Below are 27,375 nucleotides of genomic sequence, written 5' to 3'. Positions count from 1 at the left end.
CAGGCTGCCCAAGAAAAGCAGAACCAATGGGGGTTGGAGGTGGTGTACATATAAGGAATTGGCTCACGTGATTACAGAGGCTGACAAGTCTCAAGATAATCCGTCGGCAAGCTGGAGCCTCAGCAGAGCAGATGGTGGGGGGCGTTCTGAGAGCCAATGTTTCAGTTCAAGCCTGAAGGCAAAGGACCAACGTCCCAGCTCAGCAGTCAGGCAGGAGAAATCGCCTTTATTCTCAGGAAGGTCAGCCTTTTCATTTTAGTCAGACCTTTTCATGCTTGGATGAGGCCCACTCACATTAGGGAGGGCAATCTACTTTTCTCAGTCTACTGATTCAAATGTTAATCTCACCTGAAAACACCCTCACAGACACACCCAGATTAATGTTGGAACAAATATCTGGACATTCCATTGCCCAGTCAAGTTAATACATCAAATTAACCGTGGCAGATTAAGCATCCATATGCAGAATGTTAAACCATACTTAATCTCCAAATAAGGGCAATTACAAGGTCAAAATTTCACCTGACATGATACAGCTACTCTGAGTATAACTAAAAATGCACTGACCCCTTTCCCCGAAGAGGAGGTGATGTCCTTGAGTGGTGTTTATTCTTCTCCTTGATATACTATAAAGTAAATACCATGATGTAAAACTAACAACATTTAAATACTGTAATATAAAGTCAATTTATCTTATGTTTCATGATAAGGGAATAAGAGCAAGAAGAAACAAAACATTTCCTATAAACACACCACACATGACCACATAACAAAATGAGGAGATATTCATGACAATTAGTCCTCATTTATATAAGTGGTCACATGGTCATATCTGGTGTTTATTACTACCTTCTTCCAACCTATTTTGTGTTTCCTTTGCCTTTAGCAAGTTCCTTGGTTGTGGTTCTTTACCTGCTGGAATGACCCAAACCTTCATTCTTGAAGAGTGTAGGCCATTAGTAGTTCTGCCTCGATTGGCTTATAATTTTCCATTGAACTTAATCACAGAGCCTGATAATACCAAGCAATCTATATTCTAGACATATTCTTCCTTACCTCCATTGTGGAGCAGTAGGATCCTTGGTAGTCAGGATCCGTTACTCCAGCCAGCTTCGTGACACCCTCTTTGCCTGTTCTCCCTCCCATGAGGAGCAAAACGGCTGGAAAGGAGTCTTCAAGTTCCATGGCATCGTTGTTGTGTCTTCCAGTGGAAGCATTGTTCCCTTTGTAACTAAGGTAATTATGCCAGGAGAGCATAAGGTCACAGGAACAGGAAACAAAAGTTTTGCTAGTTGATTACCATGAGAGTAATAGTGGTACCATCTCCATTTCCACACCTTGATTCTAAGCCATGAATCCGAGCTCTGGGAGAAACAGCACCATATATTGGCCACTAATTGAGAGCACATTCAGCCTTCTGGGGAACCTTGCCCCAGCTAGAAGGTAGTACCATATAGCTGGTGCTGTAACTGAGTCTTAAAAAGGCCGTTTCACTGTTATATCAAGCCACTACTTTAGGGTGGTGGGGAATATGGTAAGACAGGTGAATTCCATGAGCACTGAGCCCCTTGCTGCATTTCATTTTTTGTGAAATGAGTTTCTTGTTCAGAAGCAATGCTTTGTGAAATACCATGATGATAGATAGGGTGTTCTGTAAGTCCATGGATTATAGTTTTAGCAGAAGCATTGAATGCAGGGAAGGCAAATTCATAGCCACTACATTTTTCTAACTCATTTGCATTGCCAAGGAAACTTTCATAGGTTTTGAGAGACCATTTTAATATTGATGATTTATAGTTCATGTTGAAACGAATTATTTCTGATCCCTCCCTTTTGGAAAGCCCGTTAATGATGGTAATAATAGCTAAGCACTTATTATGGGCCATTTTTCCTTCACAACAATCTGGGGTTGATACTATTAATCCCCTTAATTTTATAGTGCCCTTAAATCTATCTCATACCTATTAATGTCTCTTGTGTTCATGGCTACCACCCTAGTTTCACCCATTATCTTCCCACCTATATGTCTTCATTAACCTCTTAAATTGCACCCTTTCTTTTCATTCTTTTCCCCCCTTTCTTCACCCCTTTTCTTTATAGATAAAGTTATGTTTTTAAAATATAGGTGTATTATGTCATTCCCCTTTTTAAGATCCCTGCAGTAATTTTTATTGCATGGAGACTAAAAATCCAAACTCTTTGTCAAAGTCTGTAAGGCTACACTTGATGAAGTCCCTACTTCTTTGGCTTCACTCATATGCTCAAATCACACTGGACATTTTCTTGGTTCTCTGGGGACCTCAGCTTGACTTTTATAACAGCAATCATATGACATATGTATGATCATATTAATCTTACTTTTTTTCCTACACTGATGAATTGCAAGGGGAAGACTACCCTTTACATGGCAGTTCTTGTTATCACTGTAGAGCTATAAAAAGACAAGGTGTTGAAGCACTTATGGCCATATGGGTATTCAGGACACTGTTCCAGGAAATGGATATCAACACATTAGTGATGGGGCATGAAAATTCCCAACTGTACAAACATGGAAGAAATTCAAATTTGAAATACTTCTAAAAGTTCCTGTTTGCATAGCCCATTTTTTAGCTGGTTCCCTTTTCACCACTGTTTGTACAGCTTCTGGAATTGTTGAGAAATGAAGTGTCTGTGGTTTTGACAGATGACTAACTTGGCAGGTTGGTCAGCCATCTCAATTTTATCATCAAGCTAATAGAAATTTCCCAGTTTTCTGTGAGCAAGCCCTCAGCCTCTTTGTAGAAACTGTATCCCTGAATTCACCTCCCTACAGAGTCTTAGTAGTTTCCTTGAATAGGAGCAGAGTTCAAAAATGAAAATATGGTATAAAATAAGTCTCATGTTCATGGAAATTCAAGCCATGATATTCATAATGTTTTTTGTATACATATTTTGTATACAAACATTTGTTACATACAGCTTACATATACTTTGTTTTTATCATTAGTTGTTTCCAGTTTTAATGCCATAATGATAAACTATTTTGCTTTATGGTTGGCCAAGGCTGTCTTATGGAATTTTACATAACATGATGGTAAGACCCTCAGTTATTAGACAAAGTTAACTTTTAAGCACACTGGTGTGTTTTTTTAATATATATATATATTTATTGATTTTAGAGAGGAAGGGAGAGGGATAGAGAGATAGAAACATCAATGATGAGAGAGAATCATTGATGGCTGCCTCCTGCATGCCCCCTACTGGGGATCGAGCCTGCAATCAGGCATGTGCCCTTGGCTGGAATCGAACCTGGGACCCTTCAGTCCGCAGGCTGATGCTCTATCCACTGAGCCAAACCAGCTAGGGCAAGCACACTGGTTTTGATTGAGTTGGCCATTGTTGATTGACCTTGTACTTCTTTTTTTTTTTTTAATATATTTTATTGATTTCCCACAGAGAGGAAGGGAGAGGCATAGAGAGTTAGAAACATCGATGAGAGAGAATCATTGATGAGCTGCCTCCTGCATGCCCCCTACTGGGGATGAGCCTGCAATCAAGGCATGTGCCCTTGGCCAGAATAGAACCTGGGAGCCTTCAGTCCGCAGGCCGATGCTCTATCCACTGAGCCAAACCAGTCAGGGCGACCTTGTACTTCTTGCATAAACTGTTTTTATTTGCATAAGTTTTAATAGCCAGTGCCCTCATTATAAAAACAAGTCATTAATTTAGACTTAGACAACAAATACTGTGTCTGTATTTTTATTTATTACACAAAGAAATCCATTTTAACTTACTATTAATGGAAAGAGAATATGCTGAGAAGATGTCATATAAGAATGATGACAAGAAGCAGGTAATAAGGTTGAATATTAGGAACCCAGATTACTTGTACATAAATTGTCCTCTTATACTATGGAGTTGGCCAAATGGAGTGGTTCAGATTAGTTGTGTTTTAAATTCTATTACTTACTGAGTTGCAGAGTTCTGTGTAGTTTAAGTTTCATACTTACCTTTCTATCCACAATCATCTATGTCCCTTTACTTTTTTCTGATTGATAAGATTCCATTTAAGAAAAGGGTTAAAGAAAGTTTGAAAAATGGTGCTTTAAGTAACAAGTGATAAAAGTAAGTTTTTTATGCTGTTGTATCTGTTTTTCATAAACCAAGTACTGTTTTTACTTTAGCTGGTTGATGTGTGTGTGGTGGGGGAGTGTTCTAAGTGGTTGCTGATTAATATGATCAAATTGTATCAAAGTACTTTATATTATTTTTAACCATGAATTAATTTTGGTGGTGGGGAAACTTATTTTTCAGGTTGAAGCACTCAATAAATTAAAGACTTTAAATAGTTTAATCAAACTGAATGCAGTGAAGCTAAACAGAGCCAAAGGCAAAGAGGCCATGCACACTTGTTTAAAACAGAACGCTTACCGGGAAGCCCTCTCTGACCTGCAGTCCCCTCTGAACCCATGCGTCATCCTCTCAGAACTCTAGTAAGTGATAGTCTGGGCTGTGTTCAGTGGATTTTACATGAAAACAGCAGAAAAGAAAGGATTTCTAAGTGACTGCCTTGGAGGAGGAAAAGGGCCACCTATTAGCACCAATATGTGGAATATAATTAAAGAAGGAAAATCTTAAACGTCCTCAAAGGTTATTCTTGTGTTCAATAGGATGTATGTCTGCTAGCTAAATCTGTGGGGTTAGTGAAAGTTATTACATGTTAACTTCCTTTCACGTGTATATAATTAAATTTGTTTTCTATTACTGGTTTCTAAGAGTTGAAAATCCTATGTAAGTAAAAATGTTGATACCCATCATTTGATAATTAACTTATTTTAAAGTTATTTACTAATCAGCTTTCCTATTTCAAAATGAGACAAATAAATTTGGAAAATTATTTCTCACTTTTTCATTCTCTACAGAAGTAATAACGGAGAAGTAATAATGTGTATTCAGTATATCAGTCTTCAAAATTGACCCCTTTTTAAGAAATTAAGAATGAACTCTTAATAATTTTAATTTAATAATATTATTGACTGTACATAACAACATAAAGAAGAATAAGGAAAAGAAAGGAGGAATTTTAGATGTAGGTAGTAAGAAGGGTAAACCTGGGTTTTTAGTCCAGCCCATCCAGCATCACTATATGCCAAAGGCTGTCATCCAGGTTGCTTTTCTGCCAAGAGGAAATGTTCTAGTTCTGACTTCCGACTGGAACAGATGAGGGGCTCTCCCTCAGCTAGTATATCTCAGCAAAATTATAATCTTGTCCTGTCTTTAAATTGAAATGGGCTAATTTTCCCCTTGTTTGATTTCAGTGTTGAAAAGTGTAAATACATGGATTCTAAAATGAAGCCTTTGTGGCTGGTATACAACAACAAGGTATTTGGTGAGGATTCAGTCGGAGTGATTTTTAAAAATGGTGATGGTATGTACTGAAGTTTTTATAGTGCCAAATTTCCGAGTATTTCTTCTTTTGTTGTTGATTTCTTTATCTGAAATGTGTAAATGTGTAACAACAAATGGCAGCCAAAAGAGTTAGCTTTCAGTGGTCGCGAGGTTGAATTCAGCATGTCCTAAATCCCACCCACCCCCCTTTTTGGAAATTGATTTCTACAGCTTACTTACATACATTGTTCTAATATACCTTCCCCTTTCCCCCTACAAAATACAAAGCCTATTCCTTTGGTAAAAAGCTTGTGAAATACAACAGAATATTTCCAATAATATATTCATACATCTTATTTCAGTGATAACAGTTTTGATATTGCTGCCATAGTTTTGTTTTTAAAATACCTTACTGACTCCTGGCAGGTGTGGCTTAGTTGGTTGGGCGTCACTCTGTGCGCCAGTTCGATTCTTGGTCAGGGCACATGTCTGGGTTGAGGGCTCGATCCCCAGTAAGAGGTACGCAGGAGGCAGCCAACCAATGTTTCACTCTCACATCGATGTTTCTCTCTTTCTCCATCTCCCTTCTTCTCTCTCGAAAAGTCAGTCTTTAAAAAAATCTTTAAAAAACACAACAAAAACCTTACTGGCCTGTACTTTATAAAAGGAATGCCTCTGAAGTAATCACACCAAGTGCTACTACTTATTAGTTGTGTGACTGCACACAAGTCATGCAAAATTCATTGAGCTTCAGATTCTTCATGTACGTGAGGATGATAGCATGTGTATGTTGGGTTATTAACAGGAATTCAGTGAGATAATAAGTAAATGTGCTTAGCATAATATGTGCTTACAATTATTTTTAAAAGAAGTTGTGTTTTGCCAGACATTTAACATCACTTGACCATATGAATGTCATTATATAGAAATCACTACTTTCACAGCCTCTGTTACCTGAAAATTACCCCTGGACATCATAAATAAAATCAGCTATTACTGTTTGGTGAACGCATCGTGCAGTTTATTACTTAAATAATTCTTGAGAACTTCCTGTGCATCCCGAAAATTAAAAAAGGAGGAAAAAAATTAGTGTGAATTCTGTGGATGCTTTAATATAATATTACTGTGTTAAAGCTGTATTATAATTAGTATAGTAGCTTACACATGGTAAACTAAAATATTTTTACACTCCATTTTTGAAATAGTGTTACTGGGACATGCTAACCAACAAACCTCTTGATGAATATAGTCAACATTAAAACTTTGGGGGAAAAATTATCAGAACATTTGCTAATGGTTTTAATTAATTCTGGCTGCATCAGCTAATCTTAAATTAATGTTAGCAGTCATAAAATGGAAAACATTTGTAATAATGCAGGTTTTTTTCTCTTAGATTTACGACAGGATATGTTGACACTCCAAATGCTGCGCTTGATGGATTTACTCTGGAAAGAAGCCGGTCTGGATCTTCGGTGAGATTTCTAGTGAATTGTTGTTACTGTTTTTTTAAATATTAGTTACAGGTGTTTTTTTAAATATATTTTTATTAATTTCAGAGAGGAAGGAAGAGGGAGAGAGAGATAGAAACATCAATGATGAGTCATCAATCAGCTGCCTCCTGCACAGCCCTCATTGGGGCTCGAGCCTGCAACCTAGGCATGTGCCCTGACCAGGAATCGAACCTGGGACCCTGCAGTCCACAGGCCAAACCAGCCAGGGCACTAGTGAATTATTTTTGACTCATGTTATATTCCTTCCACAGCAGAATTTTTAAAATTTGTTGATTCCTTCCCTCCTGTTTTTATTAATTTTTTATAATATTTATGTACCTTTTTATAGTTTGTAGTATACTCTCAAATATATTATCTTATTCAAACCTCATCAGGTATAGAACTAGACATGTGATGGTGAATTCAGAAAGAAGGAATCAGTTTGCTCTCAGGGAGGAATCACTGGGGGTTATGGAGTGAGAAGGCCAATGAAAGGATTGCCCTTCTTTTTAGCCTAGTAACTGTTTTCTCTGCCTTCCTGAGAGCCAAGACTTTTGGTGAACTTTTAGGGCTTTAGGGCTTTTAACTTACCACCATTATTAAAGGTAGACAGCGCGCAGGAAACGCTATGGCAACAGGAAAAAAGAAACATACTGGATTCTAAAAGTTTAATTATTATCAAATATTCTGAGGTAAAGAGCAGATGATAATTGCAAATGAAATGTTGATGTATTTATATAAAAATATAAGATTTGAATGTCAACCAAGAAAATTAAAAGTCAGACCTCACACTAGGCATTATATTCATAATGAATAAGATGGGGCAGTAGTCAGCAAACTGCGGCTCGCAAGCCACATGTGGCTCTTTGGCCCCTTGAGTGTGGCTCTTCCTAAGCCTTAGGAGTACCCTAATTAAGTTAATAACAATGTACCTACCTATATAGTTTAAGTTTAAAAAATTTGGCTCTCAAAAGAAATTTCAGTCATTGTATTGTTGATATTTGGCTCTGTTGACTAATGAGTTTGCCGACCACTGAGATGGGGGATAATAATTCTAAATATTTAAAGAGCTCATAAAAATAAGTATATTGGAAAAAGATATGAAAAGACTATTTACAAAAGATATAAAATAAGTAAACTAATAATTATGTGAACACTGTCAGTTCCAATGTAAAAGTACAGATTACAGGAACAATTGGATAGCATTGATTTCCTAGCAAAGGTTTTGTTAAATGATAGTCTAGTCTAGGAGACTATTGGAGCAACAAAAATGCAAGTATTTTTATATACCACTGTAAATTAATATAATCCTCTGGGTGGCAAGTTTATTTAGACCCTATATCTAATATTTCCAGACCTTACTTTAAAATTAAAAATGTGGAAAGAGATTTATGCACAAAGATATTTACTCTTACTTTATATACAAATTAAAAAATTGGACTATCCTTTTGAATATTTGCTAAATAGTAGGATAACAGTTTAAAAAATTACTAGCTTTTCAACAATGACCAGATACCTCAAGGTATTTTAAAAATACTGTTTATAGAGAATTGCTAACAATTTGGAGAAAGTGATTACCTTCAAATATCAAATGAAGTATTTGATGCAAAAGTATTTTTATAAAATTGCTAGAGGCCCCGTGCATGATATTTGTGCACTGGGGGGCGAGGGGGATCCCCCAGCCCGGCCTGCGCCCTCTCGCAGTCCGAGACCTCCAGGGATCAGGCCTAAGCCAGCAGATGGACATCTGTCTTGCAGTCCGGGACCCTTTGCTCCTTACCACCTGCCTACTTGCTGCTCCGTACTGCTCGACTCAGTGCTTCTTAGCGCTGCCACGGAGGTGGGAGAGACGCTCACCAGCCTTGAGACCAGCTTCTGGCTGAGTGGCTCTCCCCTGTGGGAGCACATTGACAAACAGGGGGCAGCTCCTGTGTTGAGTGTCTGCCCCCTGGTGATCTGTGTACATCATAGTGACCAGTTGTTCTGGTCGTTCCACCATAACGGTCGCTTAGGCTTTTATTATATAGATTTCAGCCATATTAAAAATTCACTGAACAATGACACACTGATGTTGACAGAAACTAATGTCAATAGTCATTTCAGATGGTAGGATTGAAGATGATCCTCCCCTCCCCCTCTTTGTGTATCTATTTCTCTAGTTTTCTACAGTGGTAATTCTTTTACTCGAGGAGAAAAAAACATTAAGCATGTTTCATGATATAGCATAGGTCCATAGAGTTGTGTTTTTTTTCATACAGTTTTTAAACTTTTTTTTTGTTTTCAGTTTTTAAACTTTTAAAATGCTAATTGATAATATTTAACTTTATCATTTACCTAATTCTGTATTTTTTTAATTGTGGACTGTTTCAAACATGAAAGTATAGAAGAAAATTTATAGCAATTTTTATTTTCTAATGTCCACATTTAATAAGCATATATTTAGCAATTAAATGACAGATGTTAGCATGTTTCCATGTGTTGGCCAACTTTTTAATGTGCTGTTGGTCATCTGTGAGTGTTCTTTGGAGAAATGTCTATTCAGGTCTTTTGCTCCTTTTTGAATTGGGTTATTTGTCTTTTAATATTTGAGTTATAAGAATTTTTTATATATTTTTAGATACTAAAACCCCCTATTACATAAATTATTTGCAAATATTTTCTTTGATTATACTGGTTGTCTGTTCACTTTCTTGATAGTGTCCTTTGAAACAAAATTTTTACTTTTGATAAAGTCCAATTTATCTGTTACTCCTTTGGTTACTTCTGTTTTTGGTGTTTGGTCTAAGAAATCATTGTCAAATCTAGTGTCATGAAGATATACACCTATGTTTTCTTTTCAAAGTTTTATAGTTTTAACCCTTGTAATGGAGGTCATTAGTTCATTTTTAATATTTTTATATGTTATGTGGCAGGAGTCCAATTTTATTCTTTTAAATTCAATATCCAGTTATCTTAGCATCATTTGTTGGAAAGATGTTCTTTCTTCATCGAACATCAGTTGACTAAACTTGAGAATTTTTTTCTGTACTCTAAATTTTTGTTGTTGTTGTTAATCCTTGCCCGAGGATATTTTTCCATTTGTTTTTAGAAAGACTAGAAGAGAGAGGGAAAAACAGAGAGAAACATCAATGTGAGAGAAACATTTTCTTCATTCTTTGACCTATCTTCAAATTTGTCTACTAGTTGCCTCCTGCACAAGCGTCAGAACCTGCAATCAAAGTCCGTGCCCTTGACTGGAATTGAACCCGGGACCCTTTGGTCCACAGGCCAAACCAGTTAGGACTGTACTCTAAATTTTATTTCATTGAACTACATGTCTGTCTTTGTCATAGGCTTTATTACTGTGGCTTTTTAGTAAGTTTTAAAATTGGAAAATATGAGTCCAGCTTGTGTTCTTACTCTGTTTTTATTTATCTGGGAATTTCTTAATTTCTCCATTGTGTTTGAAGAATAATTTTAATGGACATTGAATTCTTGTTTGAGTCTTTCAGCACTTTGAATGTCATGTCACCTTCTGGCTTTTAAGGTTTCTAAGGAGAAATCAATTGTTAATTGTATTGAGAATCCCTGTCATTGATAAGTCACACCTTTTTTAAAAAATATATATATATTTCTTTATTGATTTCAGAGAGGAAGGAAGAGGGAGAAAGATAGAAACCTCAATGAGGAGAGAGAATCATTGATTGGCTGCCTCCTTCACGCCCCCGACTGGGGATTGAGCACGCAATCCGTGCATGTGCCCTTGGCTGGAATCAAACCCGGGGCCCTTCAGTCCGTAGGCCAACGCTCTATCCACTGAGCAAAACTGGCTAGGGCGATAAGTCACACCTTTATTGCTGCTTTCAAGATTCTGTTTTTTAATTTTTTTCCCCATATATTTTTTATTTATTTCAGAGTAGAAGGGAGAGTGAGAGAGATAGAAACATCAATGATGAAAGAGAAGCATTGATTAGCTGCCTCCTGTACGCTCCATACTGGGGATCGAGCCCGCAACCCAGGCGTATGCCCTGACTGGGAATCGAATCATGAACTCCTGGTCCATAGGTGGACTCTGATCCACTAAGCCCTGCCAGCTGGGCTCTATTTTTTAATCTTGACAGTTTGACTATAATGTGTCTAATACTACTTGGTGTTTATTTCACTTTGAAATTGTTGAGCTTCTGAGATGTGTAGGTTGTTGTTTTATAGCAAATTTCAGAAGTTTCCAGCTCTTCTTTTTTCAATTTTTGAAGGTTTCTTTTTTCTTCTCCTTATAAGATTGCCATAATGTACTTGTTGGTATGCTGGATGGTACTCTACAGTTCCCTGAAGCTCATTTTTTTTCTTTACTCTTTTTCTTCATTCTTTGACCTATCTTCAAATTTGTCTACTCTTTCTTATGGCTGTTCATATCTGTTGTGTTCCTCTAGGGAATTTTATATTTAGTTATTGTACTTTTCAATTTTAGAATTTCTATTTGGTTCATTTTTAATAATTCCTGCCTGTTGACAGTCTCTTCTTGGTGATTCATCATTCTTATATTTTTCGTTAGTTCTTTAGAAATGGTTTCTTTTAGTTCTTTGAACATACTTAAAATAGGTGTTATAAAAATTTTGTTTAATACGTTCAACATTGGGGTTTGTATGTCTCAGTACTTTTAAAAATATATATATTTCTATTGATTTCAGAGGGAGAGAGAGATAGAAACATCAATGATGAGAGTCATTGATCGGCTACCTCTTGCACGCCCCCTACTGGGGATCGAGCCTGCAACTGGGTATGTGCCTTTGACCGGGATTGAACCCAGGACCCTTCAGGCCACAGGCTGATGCTCTATCCACTGAGCAAAACCAGCTAGGGTGTGTTATTCCTTTTTAACAGGAGAGAAAATTAAGGCTCAAAGGATATTAAATAATTTGTCAAAACTTACAAAAATATTAATTAGCAGAGCCACATTCAAATCCAGCTCTGTTAGACTCTAAACTTGATGTCTTTCTGTTATTTTAACAGTCTAAACAAGAAAACAATTATGGTAAGATATATCTAGTACCTCCCCCCTTCTTCTTCTTCTTTTTTTTTTTTTATTGCTTAAAGTATTTCAAAGAGTATTACATACGTCTCCTTTTTTCCCCCCCGCCCTTGACAATCCTCTGGCCTCCTCTACCCCCCAGTGTCTTGTGTCCATTGGTTATGTTTATATGCATGCATACAAGTCCTTCGGTTGTCCCCTTCTTTAAAAATATGTTTTTATTGATTTTTTTAGAGAGAGAAACATCATCGATTGGCTGCCTTCTGCATGCCCCCTACTGGGGATCAAGCCTGCAACCGTGGCATGTGCTCTGAATGGGAATCGAACCAGTGACCTCTTGGTTCGTGGGTCAGTGCTCAACTGCTGAGCCATACCGGTTAGGCTATCCAGTAATCCTTTATTTATCCTGGTGTTTGGGTACCCAAAAAATGTGTATTTTTCCCATTGATTCTCTCTCTCTCTCTCTCTCTCTCTCTCTCTTCTGTCCCTCTCCCTCTTTCTCCCTCTCCCTCTCTCCCTCTCTCCCTCTCTCCCTCTCTCCCTCTCTCTCTCTTAGAAAGTTTCCTAGTCTTAAATCTTTCCAGGGTAAACTTTTTGCTGTGCTGTTGAGGTAGAAAGAACAACTCATAGGTATTGTTGTTTTCATGAGACTTGTAGATGTGATTGGAATAAGGAAGAGAGATTATAGTTCATCTGAAAAAGACCTTTTTAACACCATAGATTATAGTGTGTCTTTTTTTTAATTAGGAGGAATTTCTAATACAGCTATGTAAAAATAGAATTAGTAATTTTGAGTAGGAAACAAGTTTTTTGGTCAACCACTCACTCATAAGAAATACTGCATAGATTAGAGGCATGGTGATTGTGAGAAACTCTGCCTGAGCAGTATAAACCCAGAGGGATCTGGGCTGCCTTTTTTAAAAAAAATAAAGTTTTATTAGCATACGGCCACAACCCATTTATTTGCAGATAGTCCAAGGCCACTTTTATGCTATTAATAGCAGAACTGAGTAGCATCCTAATAGTCTGCAGCATCTAAAATATTGTCTCATTCCAGCAAAAGTTTAGAGACCCTTCCAAAAACAGTTAACCCCAATAAAAATGTTTTTATTTGATTTATACCATAAAAAATGGGGGAAACTTTTCAGGCTTAGGCTAATAACTCATTGATTCTTTTCAAATTCAGCGTTTAAACTACATAGTGGTCTCCTTTTGCTAAGAACAGATTCAGGCCATATGCCGAGTCTTATCTACCTCTCTATATAAAAGCCTAAGCGACCAGCCGACCATTCGACCAGCCAGCTGGTAGGTATGACATGCACTGACCACCAGGGGGCAGATGCTTAACGCAGGAGTGGAAACCACAGGCATGGAAACATGGAACAGACTGATGAATCTCATAGAGGAAGGGGAAAGGTAGGAAGAGATTAACCAAAGATCTTACATGCATACTAGAGGCCCGGTGCACATGGGGTCCCTTGGCCTGGCCTGCACCCTGTCACAATCTGGGACCCCTTGGGAGATGTTAGGTGGTTTTGGCCCGATCCCCGCAGGCCAGGCCGAGGGACCTCACTAATGGACAAATCCGTGCACCAGGCCTCTAGTTTAGTTATAAAAGGCTGAGCTAAAGATTTTGCCCTTAGTTCCATCAGCCTAATTGAAAACCTCAACCAAGTTCTTTTCTTTAGTTTTGATTTTACATTCTGATCAAATGTGAAGTATGTTTAGCATTATCTGAAGTTCAGTTGACCTCAGGCAAAGGGAGGCAGCCCCATGTGGGGCACTGCTAGAAATAAACCTGGTGTCTCCCTGATGGGAAGCAATGTGTGTCTAACAAGAAAAAGGAACTTGTCTGTCTAGTGAGATCTCTGCTGACTTTTGGTACTCTGACCCCATGTTTAAAAAAATATGCAGGACTTTAATTCTTTTGAGTTCATTTTCAAACTAGTACCTTTTCCTCGCTAAACATTTTTTACTGTTTCTATAAATATACATGCTCCAGTGTTTCTATTGTGTTTGTTTTTCTTTTGGCCAGCTGTTCAGGTTAAACTGGGTCACGTAGCACATACTCTTAAGTTTAATCTAAAATCTAATGTAACTTCTGTACAGCACTATTTTGATCAGAATATTTTAGTTCTTGTAACAGTGCCATTTTAGCTTGAACCAAAGTATATATTTCTCATTTTCATTTTCCCCTGATGTCTTAAAGTACTCTTTTGGCATATTTAATTTCAAAATCAGAACATTTGTAAGCCATCAATATGTTAGAACACCCTGACCTCCTTTGCTCAACAAATAATAGTTAGCCTTTTCTGTCAAGTCCAATATGTTTTCTACATTTAAATCTATCAGGCCTTTGTTAAGGTTGACAGTCCTCCCTCTTAACCCCCTCAACACACACATACACACCCATAAAGACATGTGACATTAAATTTTGGACAGTTGTCTTCGTTGTGACTTACATCTGAGTTGCACTAATGGGGTTTACTTCCCTATTAAGAGAGCGGTGCTTTAATGACACTGGTATCAGTGGTGTCAGAATGAAGGGAGAAGATGGAATTAATGAAATCATTAGATAAAGGTGTTAAGCTTTCCTTCTTTGGAGGCAATGGCTAAAGTACCATTGAGACTTGGGTCAATGTGCCAGAGTCAAGGCCAGAGAAAACTTTCTATGTACCCATTCAGTGTAGGGTTAAGGAATTGCCTCCCCACTGTAGAATTTATTTCATTATTAAATTCTTCCTTTAGTGGGAAGGTAGCAAATTACTCCTCGGGTCAAAGAGTCAGAAAGGAAGGTAAACATTGCTAATTGTTGTCATGGCCTTTATAAGAAATGTAGAAGTTGAATGCAAAGGAGGCCCATGTAAGATGGTCAGGGTTTGTCCCCAGCTTGACTCTGTCAAACTGTCTTTCAGACAAGAATGTTTTTTCCTTCCTATTGTGAGTGTTCCATCCTCAAGACACTGAATGCTTTTATCATTGCCTGCTTTTGAAGGGGAAGTTGTTGGATTTTTGCCCAGTTTGACTGCAAGTAGGATGGGAGGAGATGCAGGAAAGTGAGCCAGAGTGCACTTGAATCGGCAGTGTTTACTTCACATGTGTTGTGTCATGATAAGGATAAGGAAATTGGTAAAAAAGAAAAAAAAACACGAAAACAAAAACTTTGATGCACCATAATTGCCTTTCTTATTGAGGGGCAAATTTTTAAAAGGAGAAATAAATTAATAATGCAGATGTAAAGCAGTCTATTGGTATATCAGACTGCCAGCATGTACTTTGACAACTCTGCTCTCAACCTTATTTTGCTAGAACTAGGAAAGTGCTTCAAGAGACATAAACTTGCTCAGCAGGTATGGCTCAGCGTTTGGGCATAGGCCCAGGAACCAAGAGGTCACCGGTTCGATTCCCAGTCAGGGCACATGCCCAGGTTACAGGTTCGATCCCCAGGAGTGGGGGGGTGCGGGAGGCAGCTGATCAGTGATTCTCTCTCATCTTTGATGTTTCTGTATCTCCATCCCTCTCCCCTTCTCTCTCCCTCAAATCAATAAAAGCATATTTAAAAACAAAACAAAAAGCTGGCCATTCTTTCAGGTATTTTTTTAATTTTAAAAAAATACATACTTTTAAAAAAATATATATTTTTTTATTGATTTTTTTCAGTGAGTTTAGGAGAATGACAGAAGTCTTTACATGGCCTATAGAACCCTGCATGGTCTTTCCAACACTGACTGTTTCTTGTTCTCACCTTGCTTTTGTGCTCCCCTTGCACTCTCCTCCAACCATGCTGACCTTCCCCCTCACAGAGACCTTACCTAACTCTTGGCATGTTCTTGTGGCACTTCTCATTCATACAAAGATCATATGTAGTATATTGTGCACTTGTGATTTGTGTCAATGAGAGGCAGATATTTTTGCTCATTTCTGCATCACCATCAGTTAACACAATGCTTGGCACATAGCTGCACCCAAGTACTTATTGAATCAATGATTTCCATCCATTCCATTTTCTGTAGTTATCAGACTCTTATGTGAACTTTTCAAGGCATCTCATTTCATTTTGGAATTGCTGTAATGATAATATAATTTTTAGAAAACTTGCCAAACCGGTTTGGCTCAGTGGATAGAGTGTCGGCCTGCAGACTGAAAGGTCCCAGGTTCGATTCCGGTCACGGGCATGTACCTTGGTTGCAGGCACATCCCCAGTGGGGAGTGTGCAGGAGGCAGCTGGTCAATGTTTCTCTCTCATTGATGTTTCTAACTCTCTATCCCTCTCCCTTCCTCTCTGTAAAAAATCAATAAAAAATATTTTTTTAAAAATAGAAAACTGGAGAAAATGTTCACAACCCGAATTAGAAAAAGATATTATAATATAAAGAATAATATAAATCACTAAGGAAAATATGTAAAATTGTAATGAATAGGCAAAGATGAGAATAGCTAATTTACAAAAAAATTCATCTTAAAATGGCTAAAAGAGAGCTGAGAAATTTCATTTTCACTAGGGATCATAGAAATGCAAATCAAAGCAAAATGCTTCTTATCAATTTGGTGAAAATTATTTTGCACAAAAAGGAGCCTTACAGGCTTCTTTCTTACATTCAGTGACATTGGAAACTATATAAGGTTAAAAAGATAGTTTGGGAGCCTCGTAGACATAGTGTTAAGCATTGGATCTTTTACTTAGTTAAATGTATGACTTTTTGCAGTTTATTTCTCGTGTGTAATATTGGTAACTTACATTATAGGGATTTTGTTATTAGATGTTTATTCATTAAAAATACTTGTTGGGTGCCTCCTTCGTGCCAGGCACATTCTCAGGCACTGAGGATTCTGCAGTGAACAAAGCATCCCTGCCAGTGGAACTTACACCCTGTGGGTGGAGACAGACAATAAGCCAATAAATAAAATGTACAGGGTACTGGATAGTATTGAGATCTATAGAGGAAAATAAAACAGGGAAGAGAGAGCAAGTATTGTACCACAGATAGTGTTGCTATTTTAACTAGGATGATCCAGGAATTTCTCACTGAGATGGTAACATTTCAGCAAAGGTTTCCAAAAGGCAAGGGAGTAAGCCATGTAAATATCTTGGGAAAGAATGATCCAGGCAGAAAAAAATAACACTTCTAAAGGAATGAGGGAGTAATTGTGCCTCATGTATTTGAGGAACAGAAAGGAAGCCAGTGTAGTCGGAACAGAGTGAGCCAGGGGAGGATACTAGGGAAGGTAAAGGGGGAGTAGATCAAAGGCCTTTTGAGTTTGACAACTGTCTTGGCTTTCACTGTAAGGTGGGAAGCCATTGCACACATTTTGATCAGGAGAGGGACATACTATAAGTATATTTTAAGTGGATTATGTTGCTGTTGCATCTAAAGCATACTATGATGTGGAAGCAGGGAGACTAATTAGGGAACTGTTGAATAATTAAGGGTTGCTGGTGACTTGAACTAGGGTGGTAGCAGAAGGAACAATGGAGGCAATACACATATTCACGATAGGTAAATGTTGGGCATGAGAGAAAGCGTAAAAGATGACCTTAAGGTTGTGGGCTTGAATCTGGACACATGGAATTGCCATTAACTAAGCCAGTATGAAGTATTTATCTTGCTATGATTACCTTTTAGGTGCTCCACTAAGGGTTGTTTCCTTCCTCAAAATTTAGAGTAAAAAATGAAAGACTTTTATCTGATGTACTTCTCTCCATCTATGCGAATTAAGAGAATATTTCACCAGAATAACTAGATAACAGATTTTATATTTAGCTGGCATATTGGAATACTAGTAAATTACTCCATCTGTTGGCCAAGAGATTTACTTCCTAACAGAACTCATATTTTTCCACAAGCGATAACAATACTCTAATGGCAAGGATATCAATTAGTAGCAAAATGTTTTTAAAAATAAAAGAAAAAACTTACTCTGTTAGTATTTCATTTAATAGATAATATACACATGTATGTGGCTCTTTATTCCCATTTTCTTTTTCCTTTCAGGATGTTGCCTTATGGCTGTTTAGCGACAGGAGATCGCTCGGGCCTCATTGAAGTTGTGAGCACCTCTGAAACAATTGCTGACATTCAGCTGAACAGTAGCAATGTGGCTGCCGCAGCAGCCTTCAATAAAGATGCCCTTCTGAACTGGCTTAAAGAATACAACTCTGGGTTAGTTTATCTTGTTTATTATTTTCCTGAACAGACAGCCAAACAACTGTTCTCCCCATTAGAATCATCAGTGTCCTAGAGGAAATAGTAATGCATTTATTGCTTCATTTCAGGTTAGACCAAAATGACAAATAGGACTTACTAAAGTCTTACCGATGATTAGTGTGGAATTCTACTTTATCTAAATCTTAAATTCCAACATTTAAGTATTTTAAAAAGAACTTACAAGTTTTTGTTTATATTTATCAGCTTCTATAATTATGTGAATGCGTGAGCTTAAGTGAGTTTTCAATGGATTTTTGTAATAGAAGTAAATGAGTTTGTTGACTGATCTCACCACACTAAAAAATAAAGTGCTTGTATCTGTGTTTTTTATGGTTATTGTATTGGAAAGCCTTCATATATAGGAGATTAAGGAATTACACAGTGAGAGGAAAACACTTTGCAAGTATTTTTAGCTGAAGACCTCGAAATCAGGCTTAACACGTTTCATACCACTCAGGAGTTTTCTCGTGTTTCGCGTGCCGTCTGTTAAGGACCGCTCACGAGTGTTCTCGTTTTTCACACCCATGGAAAAAGGAGCGAATCTAGATACTTATGTAAATTTTGTTTGGTCCCTCTTCATAGAGGAAAATGTTTTACGCAGTATCATACGTTAAAAAAGTACTAGGAACTTTAATTGTTTAATTGTTTTTGTAAATAAAAATGTTATAATTATTGAAAAACAACACCTAAAGTGCATTATGATGATTTAAATAACGTGCAGTTTGCCCAAAAACATGCGGTCCCTGGCGTATGTCTTAGAGATTTCTATGTGGTATGCAGTGTGTTAAATTTGATTGACAAAAATCCAAGCTCTTGTATATATCAGTTTACAGATTTTGATCTTGTCTCTAATGGGTTTGTATTCTAATTTAGGTCAGTGATATGAATGATTGGAACTGCAATACTTAACTCTTAAATATGGAATTCTAGTGTTAGGTCACAACTGACCAAAATGTTCCAAAGCCCCAGCATTATCCAGAAAAGCTACTGGTCTCCTCTCATTTCTATGCATATGAACCTGCCGCCATCTTCACAGAAACATGACCCCAGGACACGGTCATTTGAATGCCTGAAGTCCAGTCTTATGGCTTTAGGTCAGCCTGTTCATGTTCACTCCTCTCTGTCCTGCTTCTGTGATGCCCGTCCTCACTCTCTTGGCTGAGCCAGCAAGTTCTGATCATACGCATTTGGCAGCTCTGTGTTGCAGTTCTCACAACTTTTAAAGAGGAAACAGGTGTGGGATTGGGTCTTATCTCACTCATTTGGAGACCAAAAACGTTTGTTGCTTGTATTTGTTCTTTTGTTCAGGGATGACTTGGACCGAGCCATTGAGGAGTTTACCCTGTCCTGTGCTGGCTACTGTGTAGCTTCTTATGTCCTTGGAATTGGTGACAGACATAGTGACAACATCATGGTAAAGAAAAATGGCCAGGTGAGCTGCTCCCAGAGCCTGCCAAGGGCCTCAGGGATGCTTACTTACGTACAGCACAGTCTCTTGTGAAACTCAGGCCGATTCTGGAGTGATTCTCGGAGTCCTGTGTTTGTCTTTGATTTCCTATCCTTTGTTTCACAAACCATCTGCTTCATGTATCCATTGGTTTGTTTGCTTAGGGTTAGGTGATGAGAATTTACTTAACTTTTTTAAATTATTGTGGTTACTTAAAAGTGACCTATTCTTTTAAATAAAGTAGAAGGAAGAGATGATGTACAAAATATATTAACTTTAAATAAGATAACCAGTGCTTAAAAAGAAGAAAGTTGAGATTAAATTTGCTTGACCCAGTTTCTCATTTAGGATATCAATCTAGTCATACATAGAAGTAGGGAGAAGTGGAGTAAGAGTAATATCACTCTGGGGTAACCAGGGAACTAGGCCAGGTTATTTATGAAGAATCTGTTAGTTTTCAAATGAAGATTTTTTTTCAGTGTGACTTACGTTTTTTTGTTAATTCCTTTAATTAAGCAACATAGATGAGATATTTGGGATAATTTTTTCAGTTTAGCCCCCTTAGAATTCCCTGCCAGGAGAAGCACATTGACAATGTGTAGGTTCCTGTTTGAACTCTGGCTCTAGGTGGGACCCAAAAATATTTTTTTGAGAGATTCAGGTAATTCAGGTTGGGCTTTGACAGTTGGATTTGGTGTTCACACTTGAAAGGATTCCTTAGGACTTCTAGTTAATTGGATTAAACACATGAATTTTTCTTTATTCTTTCTGACACTTCTAATATGATAGTAAGGAATAAGAAATATGTAAATCCAAGGCATAAAAAGTAATATGAAAAGAGGCCCCCATTGGTGAAAGACATCAGCAGATTTGGGAATGATAGAAAGCATGAGGAAAAAGTGGCAATGACTTAGCATAGCTGAGGAAAATTGAAACCTGTGTACTTATAGGGGAGTCTGTCAGCCTGAGAAAAGCTTGGGGATCAGATGCACAAGGCACTACAGAAGGTGCGGATGGGGGAAGAGGATGAAACACGAATGATTGGCAGTTTTTATGTGGAGCAATTAGGTGTGTATATCTCCACTCTCAGCAAGACTCTAGGTCAGCGGTTCTCAACCTGTTGGTCACGACCTCTTTGGGGGTCAAACGACGCTTTCACAGGGGTCGCCTAAGACCATTGGAAAACGCATATATAATTACATATTGTTTTGTGATTAATCACTATGCTTTAATTATGTTCAATTTGTAACAATGAAATTGGGGGTCACCACAACATGAGGAACTGTATTAAAGGGTCGCGGCATTAGGAGGGTTGAGAACCACTGCTCTAGATGATTCTTCTCAAGAGACTCTGATTGGTTCCAGTGAAAAGTCCTACAGATCCTGCAATTGAGGTCTCCCCCAATCACTTTGCAAGTAAGCCCACCAATTAGTCCTGCCACGTACTTAGAATTTTCATTCAACTTTTTAGCAACTCATTGTTCAATATGAATGGTTGGCCAACCATTAGCAGAAATTTGAGGGAAGCCTCCACATAAAAAATAGACCAAAACAAACAAGGGGTGAAAAAAAAACTGGGAAAACAGAATAACTATAGTAAAAAAAAAAAGATGATTAAAATATCAAAACAAAAGGAGCATTGCACCTATGAAGTAATAATAGGATTCTGCGGGTTTTTTGTTAAGCAGGAAATAGAATTCTTAGAAATTAAAAAGAGGGACAAATAAAAAGTTAAAATAGAATTAGTGTAAACTAAAGATTAGATAATATTTATTGAACTCTTAACCTGTAGAAGGCACAGTTCTAAGTTCTTTAGTTAACTTCTTCAACCCTCAGGAAAACCTTAAAGAATTAGTGGTAGGGTAATCACCACTTACCAGTGAGAAAATTGAGGCAACAGACATACCATTTAAATCCTGATCATTTGGCTCAGATTCTGTTTTTTAGCCACTATGCTCTCGGTTGCTCCTTAATATACCAAAGGAACTAAAACATCTGATAAATAGAAGAAAAGAAGATCCAGTAATGATAGTGAATCAATCCAGGGAGGTCCACCATTACCCTAATAGGAGTTTCGGAAAGAAGAAAAACCAAGTAAATAATATAAAACATTTCCTAAAGCTGATGTTTATGAATATCCAGTCAACAGAGCACAAAAGTTCCCTGACATTGGATGAAAAGGCCCTCATTGAGGCCCTTCGCTATGACATTTCAGTGCACCAGGCATAAAGAGACGGTATTAAAACCTTCCCAGAGGTGCAGCAGGCCACATACTTGGAGTCAGAAAGACGGCTTCTCAGTAGCAATATTGGACACTATAAGAGTGGAAGTTAACCTTCATAATTTTTAGGAAAAACGAGCTCTAACCTAGCATTCTAATCAGACTATGAGTCAAGTATAAAGGTGGAATAAAGACATTTTCAATCATACAACGTCTCAAAAGCTGTATCTCCTCTGCGTCTTTCCTAAGGAGGCTATCTGAATAAGGATATCCACCAAAACAAGGGTATAAGCCAGTAGTTCTCAATTGGGGTGCTTTTGCTCTCAGGAGACATTTGTCAATATCTGAAGACATTTCTGGTTGCTGTAACTGGGGAGGTGATATTCTGTTGGCATCTAGTGGGGAAAGGCCATGAATGCTTCTAAACATCTTATAGTGTACAGGACAGAACCTCTCACAGGATTATTGGGCCCAGAATGTCAGTAGTACCAATATTAAAAAATTCTGGTCTAAACCAAACAAGAATGTGAAGTGGGACAGGAGTTGAAGGGAGAGCCCAGCTTGATGGTTGTGCAGCAGCCCTAGAGAACAGCCAGCCCAGAAGGAGCTGTTAGATTACCTGACCATGTGGGAAAGTGTTTTGAAAATGATTTTTAGATTTTTAAGAAGATTTTGGGAAGAATTAATGGTAGGGTCATAGAACGCTAAGTTAAAAAAAAAAGTTGTGTCAAGGAAAAAGATGAGCAAAAATAGAAATGTAGTCCTAGTATTCCAGTACCCACATGGCTTAGCTTTGAAATGCATTTAAGTTGTTGAACAGTATAAACATTGAATATTAATTTGATCAGAAGTTATGATATAATGTTCCAAGTTGTGTAGCATTACATAATATAAGAGGACTAAATCTTTACCTTCCATAATAAGAATAGTAATCCAAAATTAGGAAGTAAAAAATAAGTATAAACATACTATTTAGAAAAATGGAGGCAGATATCAGGAAAAATGGGTGAAAGTGGGGAGATGTTTCCACTAAGTAGTAGCACTCAAGATGGTGAGGGAGCTACTGGGGCAAGAATATACTCTCTTTGTTATGTTTCTACATATAGAACTATAGAAATAGTTCTGTATGTAGAACTATTTGGTTTTTAAAAAATCAGACATGTTTTTTATTTTGGATATATTTTTGCCTTTTAAAGATTTGCCTTCCTCACGGGGTATATGCATTTTACTGTCAGTTATTATTGAATATAAAAGACCTACAAATGTTAGACATGCTCTCTTCCCAAGAAGGCTGTGGAAAGAGAGGGCTCAGCTGAGGGTGGGTGTAGTGCCTGTGGATATAGGACTGCTGAGATCTTGCCTTTCTATTTAGAACCACAAGAAAAACAAGGGAAATGAAACCCCATTTGTTTTCCAGCTCTTCCACATTGACTTTGGACATATTCTTGGAAATTTTAAGTCTAAATTTGGCATTAAAAGGGAGCGAGTGCCTTTTATTCTTACCTATGATTTCATTCATGTGATTCAACAAGGAAAAACAGGAAACACAGAAAAGTTTGGCCGGTGAGTGTTGACCTCGTGTTAAGGTAAACACACCTAACGTTTTCTCCTCTGACCAGCGGGACTTGCATTGCTTTGCTGAGCAGTATTTAGGTCTGGGAAATACTCAGTCTGCTAATAGGAGATTTGTGGGGGGATTTGCCTTTTAGATCCAGGTTGTAGTTCAGATATATTCAGAGAAGAGAAGCAGTGCTACAAATCTGAAATAAGTTACTGTGTTTTATTCTAATAGTATACCACCTTTTCCTGTCTTAGAAAATGCTCTGAAACTGTTCAGACATTTGAGAGTGAGATGCTGAGGACAGGCACTTGGCTGTCATTCAGTGTGGAATATAGAACGGGAGCCAGGGTTCAGGGGTAGACTTTGTAATCTCTGATCTATTCCTCACTCCTTGTATGTTTCCCAGCACATAACTTGTCTTCCTGTCTTTGTTTCTTCATTTTAAAATGGATACAAAAATAATTAAATTTCAGGGCTATTTTGATGATTAGAGGTATGTTCTATGATGTGACCAACTCATATTATAACCTTACCAAATAATTGCTATTATCATTTCTAGTTCTGCCTGGGTTTCTGCAGAATATACCTCTGGGTCCATTTTTTTCTTTGGAAAAATTAAGTTTGGATGGTCCTCTTGAATGACCATCTTGAGGAGCAAGAAAGATGGCAAGATGACAGGGAGGCCCAATGCAAAAGCATTGACATTGATTTTGGGGACATTAAAGAAATTAATCTCTGGAATCAGGCCACAAATCTAGAAGTATGTTCAGAAATCCTCATGGATTATAATTATCACTTTGTTTTATAACCTTTCTTTTTTTTTGGCCTCATAGAATTTAAAAGCCTAAATTAAGTTTTTTGTTGCCTTTTATCATAGAATTTCTGTTTGGTTTTGGTTTTGAAAAAGATATGTGTGGCCTGGCCAGCGTGGCTCAGGAACCAAGACGTTGCCCATTCAAATTCCCAGTCAGGGCTCATGCCCGGGTTGTGGGCTCGATTCCCAGTGTGGTGTGTGCAGGAGGCAGCCGATCAGTGATTCTTTCTCATCATTGATGTTTCTATTTCTCTATCCCTCTCCTTCCTCTTGGAAATCAATTTTTAAAAATTTTTAAAAAGGAAGGAGATATGTGTGATTTTAGAGAGCTTGATTTATTTTATGTAAATTTTAGTTCTGGCACAGTTTTCAAAGAAGCAAAACCATTAATTAATTCAGTAGAAAATGTTCAGCTCTTGTGGAAAGCCTAGCTATGGCTCTGTTGTTTCCTGTACTAAATTTGCGGTCTCCCCCTCTAATCTAACATCACGCTCTTGTGATTTGCTGCATCAACCAAAGGTTCCGCCAGTGTTGTGAGGATGCCTATCTGATCTTACGACGGCACGGCAATCTCTTCATCACTCTCTTTGCACTGATGCTGACTGCAGGGCTTCCTGAGCTCACATCAGTCAAGGATATACAGTATCTTAAGGTATAAACCCCTTTCTGTGTATATCGGAGTTCAAGTATACCTGCCTATTTCATTCAGATGTTCAAGGGAATGGAACAAAGTCATGTTCAGTGAGAGAGTTCTTACCAGGAGTGGTAGTGACAAACACTTGAGTAGCTGTCTTGCAGTAATCATAAATTCATTTCTTCTTCAAAAACCCGTTGGCAGAGGTCATATTATCACCCTACCTTGGTGTTCGTGCTCCCTGCTGCAAACGGCATTTAAATAAAAACAGTAGGTCCAGAGGCATGGGTGCATGGGCCAGACTGATAGATTTCAGAGGGAAGGCGGTGGGAGGGATGGGAAGAGATTAACCAAAGAACATGTATGCATAGCCCACAGACACAGACCAGTAGTGAGGTGAAGGCCTGGGGTGGGTGGGGGCTGGGTGGAGGTGAGAAAGCGGGGGCATGGGGGCATCTGTAATACTGTCAACAGTAAATATAAAAATAAAAATATGAGGCGCCAACTTCATGTTGGCTGGGGTGGCATGGCCAGGTAAGCTCCCTGCAGACATTGGCATGTCACTGGAGCATGTATAAAATCTGATTCTGATTTTTTCCCTTCTATTTTCAGGACTCACTTGCCTTAGGGAAGAGTGAAGAAGAAGCCCTCAAGCAATTTAAGCAAAAATTTGACGAGGCGCTCAGGGAGAGCTGGACCACGAAGGTGAACTGGATGGCCCACACGGTGCGGAAGGACTACCGATCCTAACGATCAGCCTTCTGTTTCATTTTCATTTTGCACTTGCACTAAATTGAACATGACCTGGCCAGAGATTTTATAAAGGGAATGAAATTCTGAATCTCAGTTAAATTAAGAACATGCATCAACTGAACCTAATCTGAACAATCCCCAATGATCACCCTCTGCTTTTTGTATGCTTCCACGATTCAACACGAATCAAGCCAAGGAATGCTACTAGAGATTGTTTTTTGTCTTTTTAAATTTTATTTTCATTATTTGGTACTTTTTCCAGAAAGGTGTAAATACTTCTTTTATGAATTGTGACCAAGTGTTATCACTCAGCCAACTTATTCACACCTGGGGACTGGTGGCTGTTCTTAATTTCCAAATGAGGCTTAAAAAACGGTATCTTTCTTCCTTTTTAAATTGTGTAAACTACAAATTATAATATAATATGAAATTATGATTATTTTTCAAAAGAAATCTTTTAAACCTGTGGGAACATTAATTCTTTTGTTGATATTTATCTATCGTGATAGCATCATCCCGGCCAGACTTGCTGAAAATCTACTGGTGAGGCAAATATAATATATTTGCTGCCTATATATTTATAAAATTTCTAGAGAGAGTTCTGTATAAAAAGATGTTTCTTTGTTTTCCTTCAGCCTCTGTTTTACAGAAAGCGGAACATTTCCCTAAGTTACTTTTTAGTTAATTATGTGATCCAGTTCTTCCAGCTGCTTCTGTACTGAGGCACACATTAATACAGATTTTACTGTATCTGTGAAAGAGTTCACTTCATAGAGCATAATACTTGAGCAAATGTATCCAAGACAGAAAGCAAATGAAAAGGACACTCTTATGAAATAAACTTCAGACCTAAAATTCAGTATTTTAGTAAAATGCCAGCTGTTCTTACTGTATTTATTAAAACTTATAAAGATGTGATTTTTTTAAGGCTATTAGTTGAAAATGAAATGGTTTCATGCCACATGGAATTCTTTAATTTATTTGTTGAGGTACCATATGTTTAGGGTGCTAGACGGCAAATAATGTTGTTAATATGTGCAATAGGAACTACTGGTTTGAATGTGTAAATGGATGCTCTTTCTGAGTTCTGGCAACATTCAGCAAAACTACTGCTTTTTCTCCAAAGACTATTGGGACCTCCAATCCTCAATGACACGGGAAAGAAAACTGAGTATTTGCCCTGTGACTGAGTTTTCTATAGGAATTTCATTAAAGATTGTTTAATTTTGTTGTCTTCCTTCATGTTTTCTGTCAAATAAATGTGTGAGCTGGTTTCGGCTGCTCTTGGGGTGTGTGGGCCTCCTCTTTATGGGCAGACAGGCCTTTGGACCTTGGCACTGGGGCTCTGAAGAAACAGTCAAGCCAAGACAAACCAACCTCAGGAATTGTAAGGCACACGGTCTCTTCCCTGACTTCCCTCCTTGCTTCCCTATCCCGTTAGTACTATGGGAGGCCTCTGGACTCAGGTGGGAGCTTGAGGCAAAAGGGTGCCCTCATCAGGTTTCCCTATCTTTGGGAGGTGCCCGAGGTCTGGAAGGCCTCTTCAGTTACTTGGTACCCAGGCCAAGGCCAAGCCGTACCACTTTGGCACTCTCTTCTACCGGCAGATGCTCAGAGCAGGTCACAGTTTCTTGGAAATAACTCAGCGGAGAATGGGGGTTGATCTCTCAATAGTACCAGGGCTGGTCTAGACTCAGAGTTCCAGGAATAGGACTGTAGAAGGATGGTTTGTTCAGGGATTTTTGTCTGGTATCAGTCCATCCTTACATGCAGCAGATTGCAAGCCAGGGGTTTGGAGGATGGTGAACATTGCCTGGCAGAAATGGGCACCACTGTTTCCAGAGGGGTCTCCTCGGTCAGTGAATGTGAATGTC

General features: G+C 38.0%; 1 protein-coding gene across 1 annotated transcript in view; it reads left to right on the top strand.

Moving 5' to 3' along the window:
• Positions 1-25,685, top strand: part of PIK3CB (phosphatidylinositol-4,5-bisphosphate 3-kinase catalytic subunit beta) — a 107,680-nt gene extending 81,995 nt beyond the window's left edge. The window contains 8 exon segments of the mRNA XM_015561362.1: positions 4,294-4,472; positions 5,298-5,407; positions 6,761-6,839; positions 17,859-18,026; positions 19,380-19,503; positions 23,157-23,302; positions 24,634-24,766; positions 25,361-25,685. Coding sequence (XP_015416848.1) covers positions 4,294-4,472; positions 5,298-5,407; positions 6,761-6,839; positions 17,859-18,026; positions 19,380-19,503; positions 23,157-23,302; positions 24,634-24,766; positions 25,361-25,498 — 1,077 coding nt within the window. The 3' untranslated portion in view covers positions 25,499-25,685.
• The last annotated feature ends 1,690 nt before the right edge of the window (positions 25,686-27,375 follow it).

Source organism: Myotis davidii, unplaced genomic scaffold (assembly GCF_000327345.1).
Source record: "Myotis davidii unplaced genomic scaffold, ASM32734v1 scaffold415, whole genome shotgun sequence".
NCBI classification, from domain to species: domain Eukaryota; kingdom Metazoa; phylum Chordata; class Mammalia; order Chiroptera; family Vespertilionidae; genus Myotis; species Myotis davidii.
The sequence above is the reverse complement of the archived record's forward strand: the minus strand, read 5'-3'. Positions and strand labels throughout refer to the sequence as shown.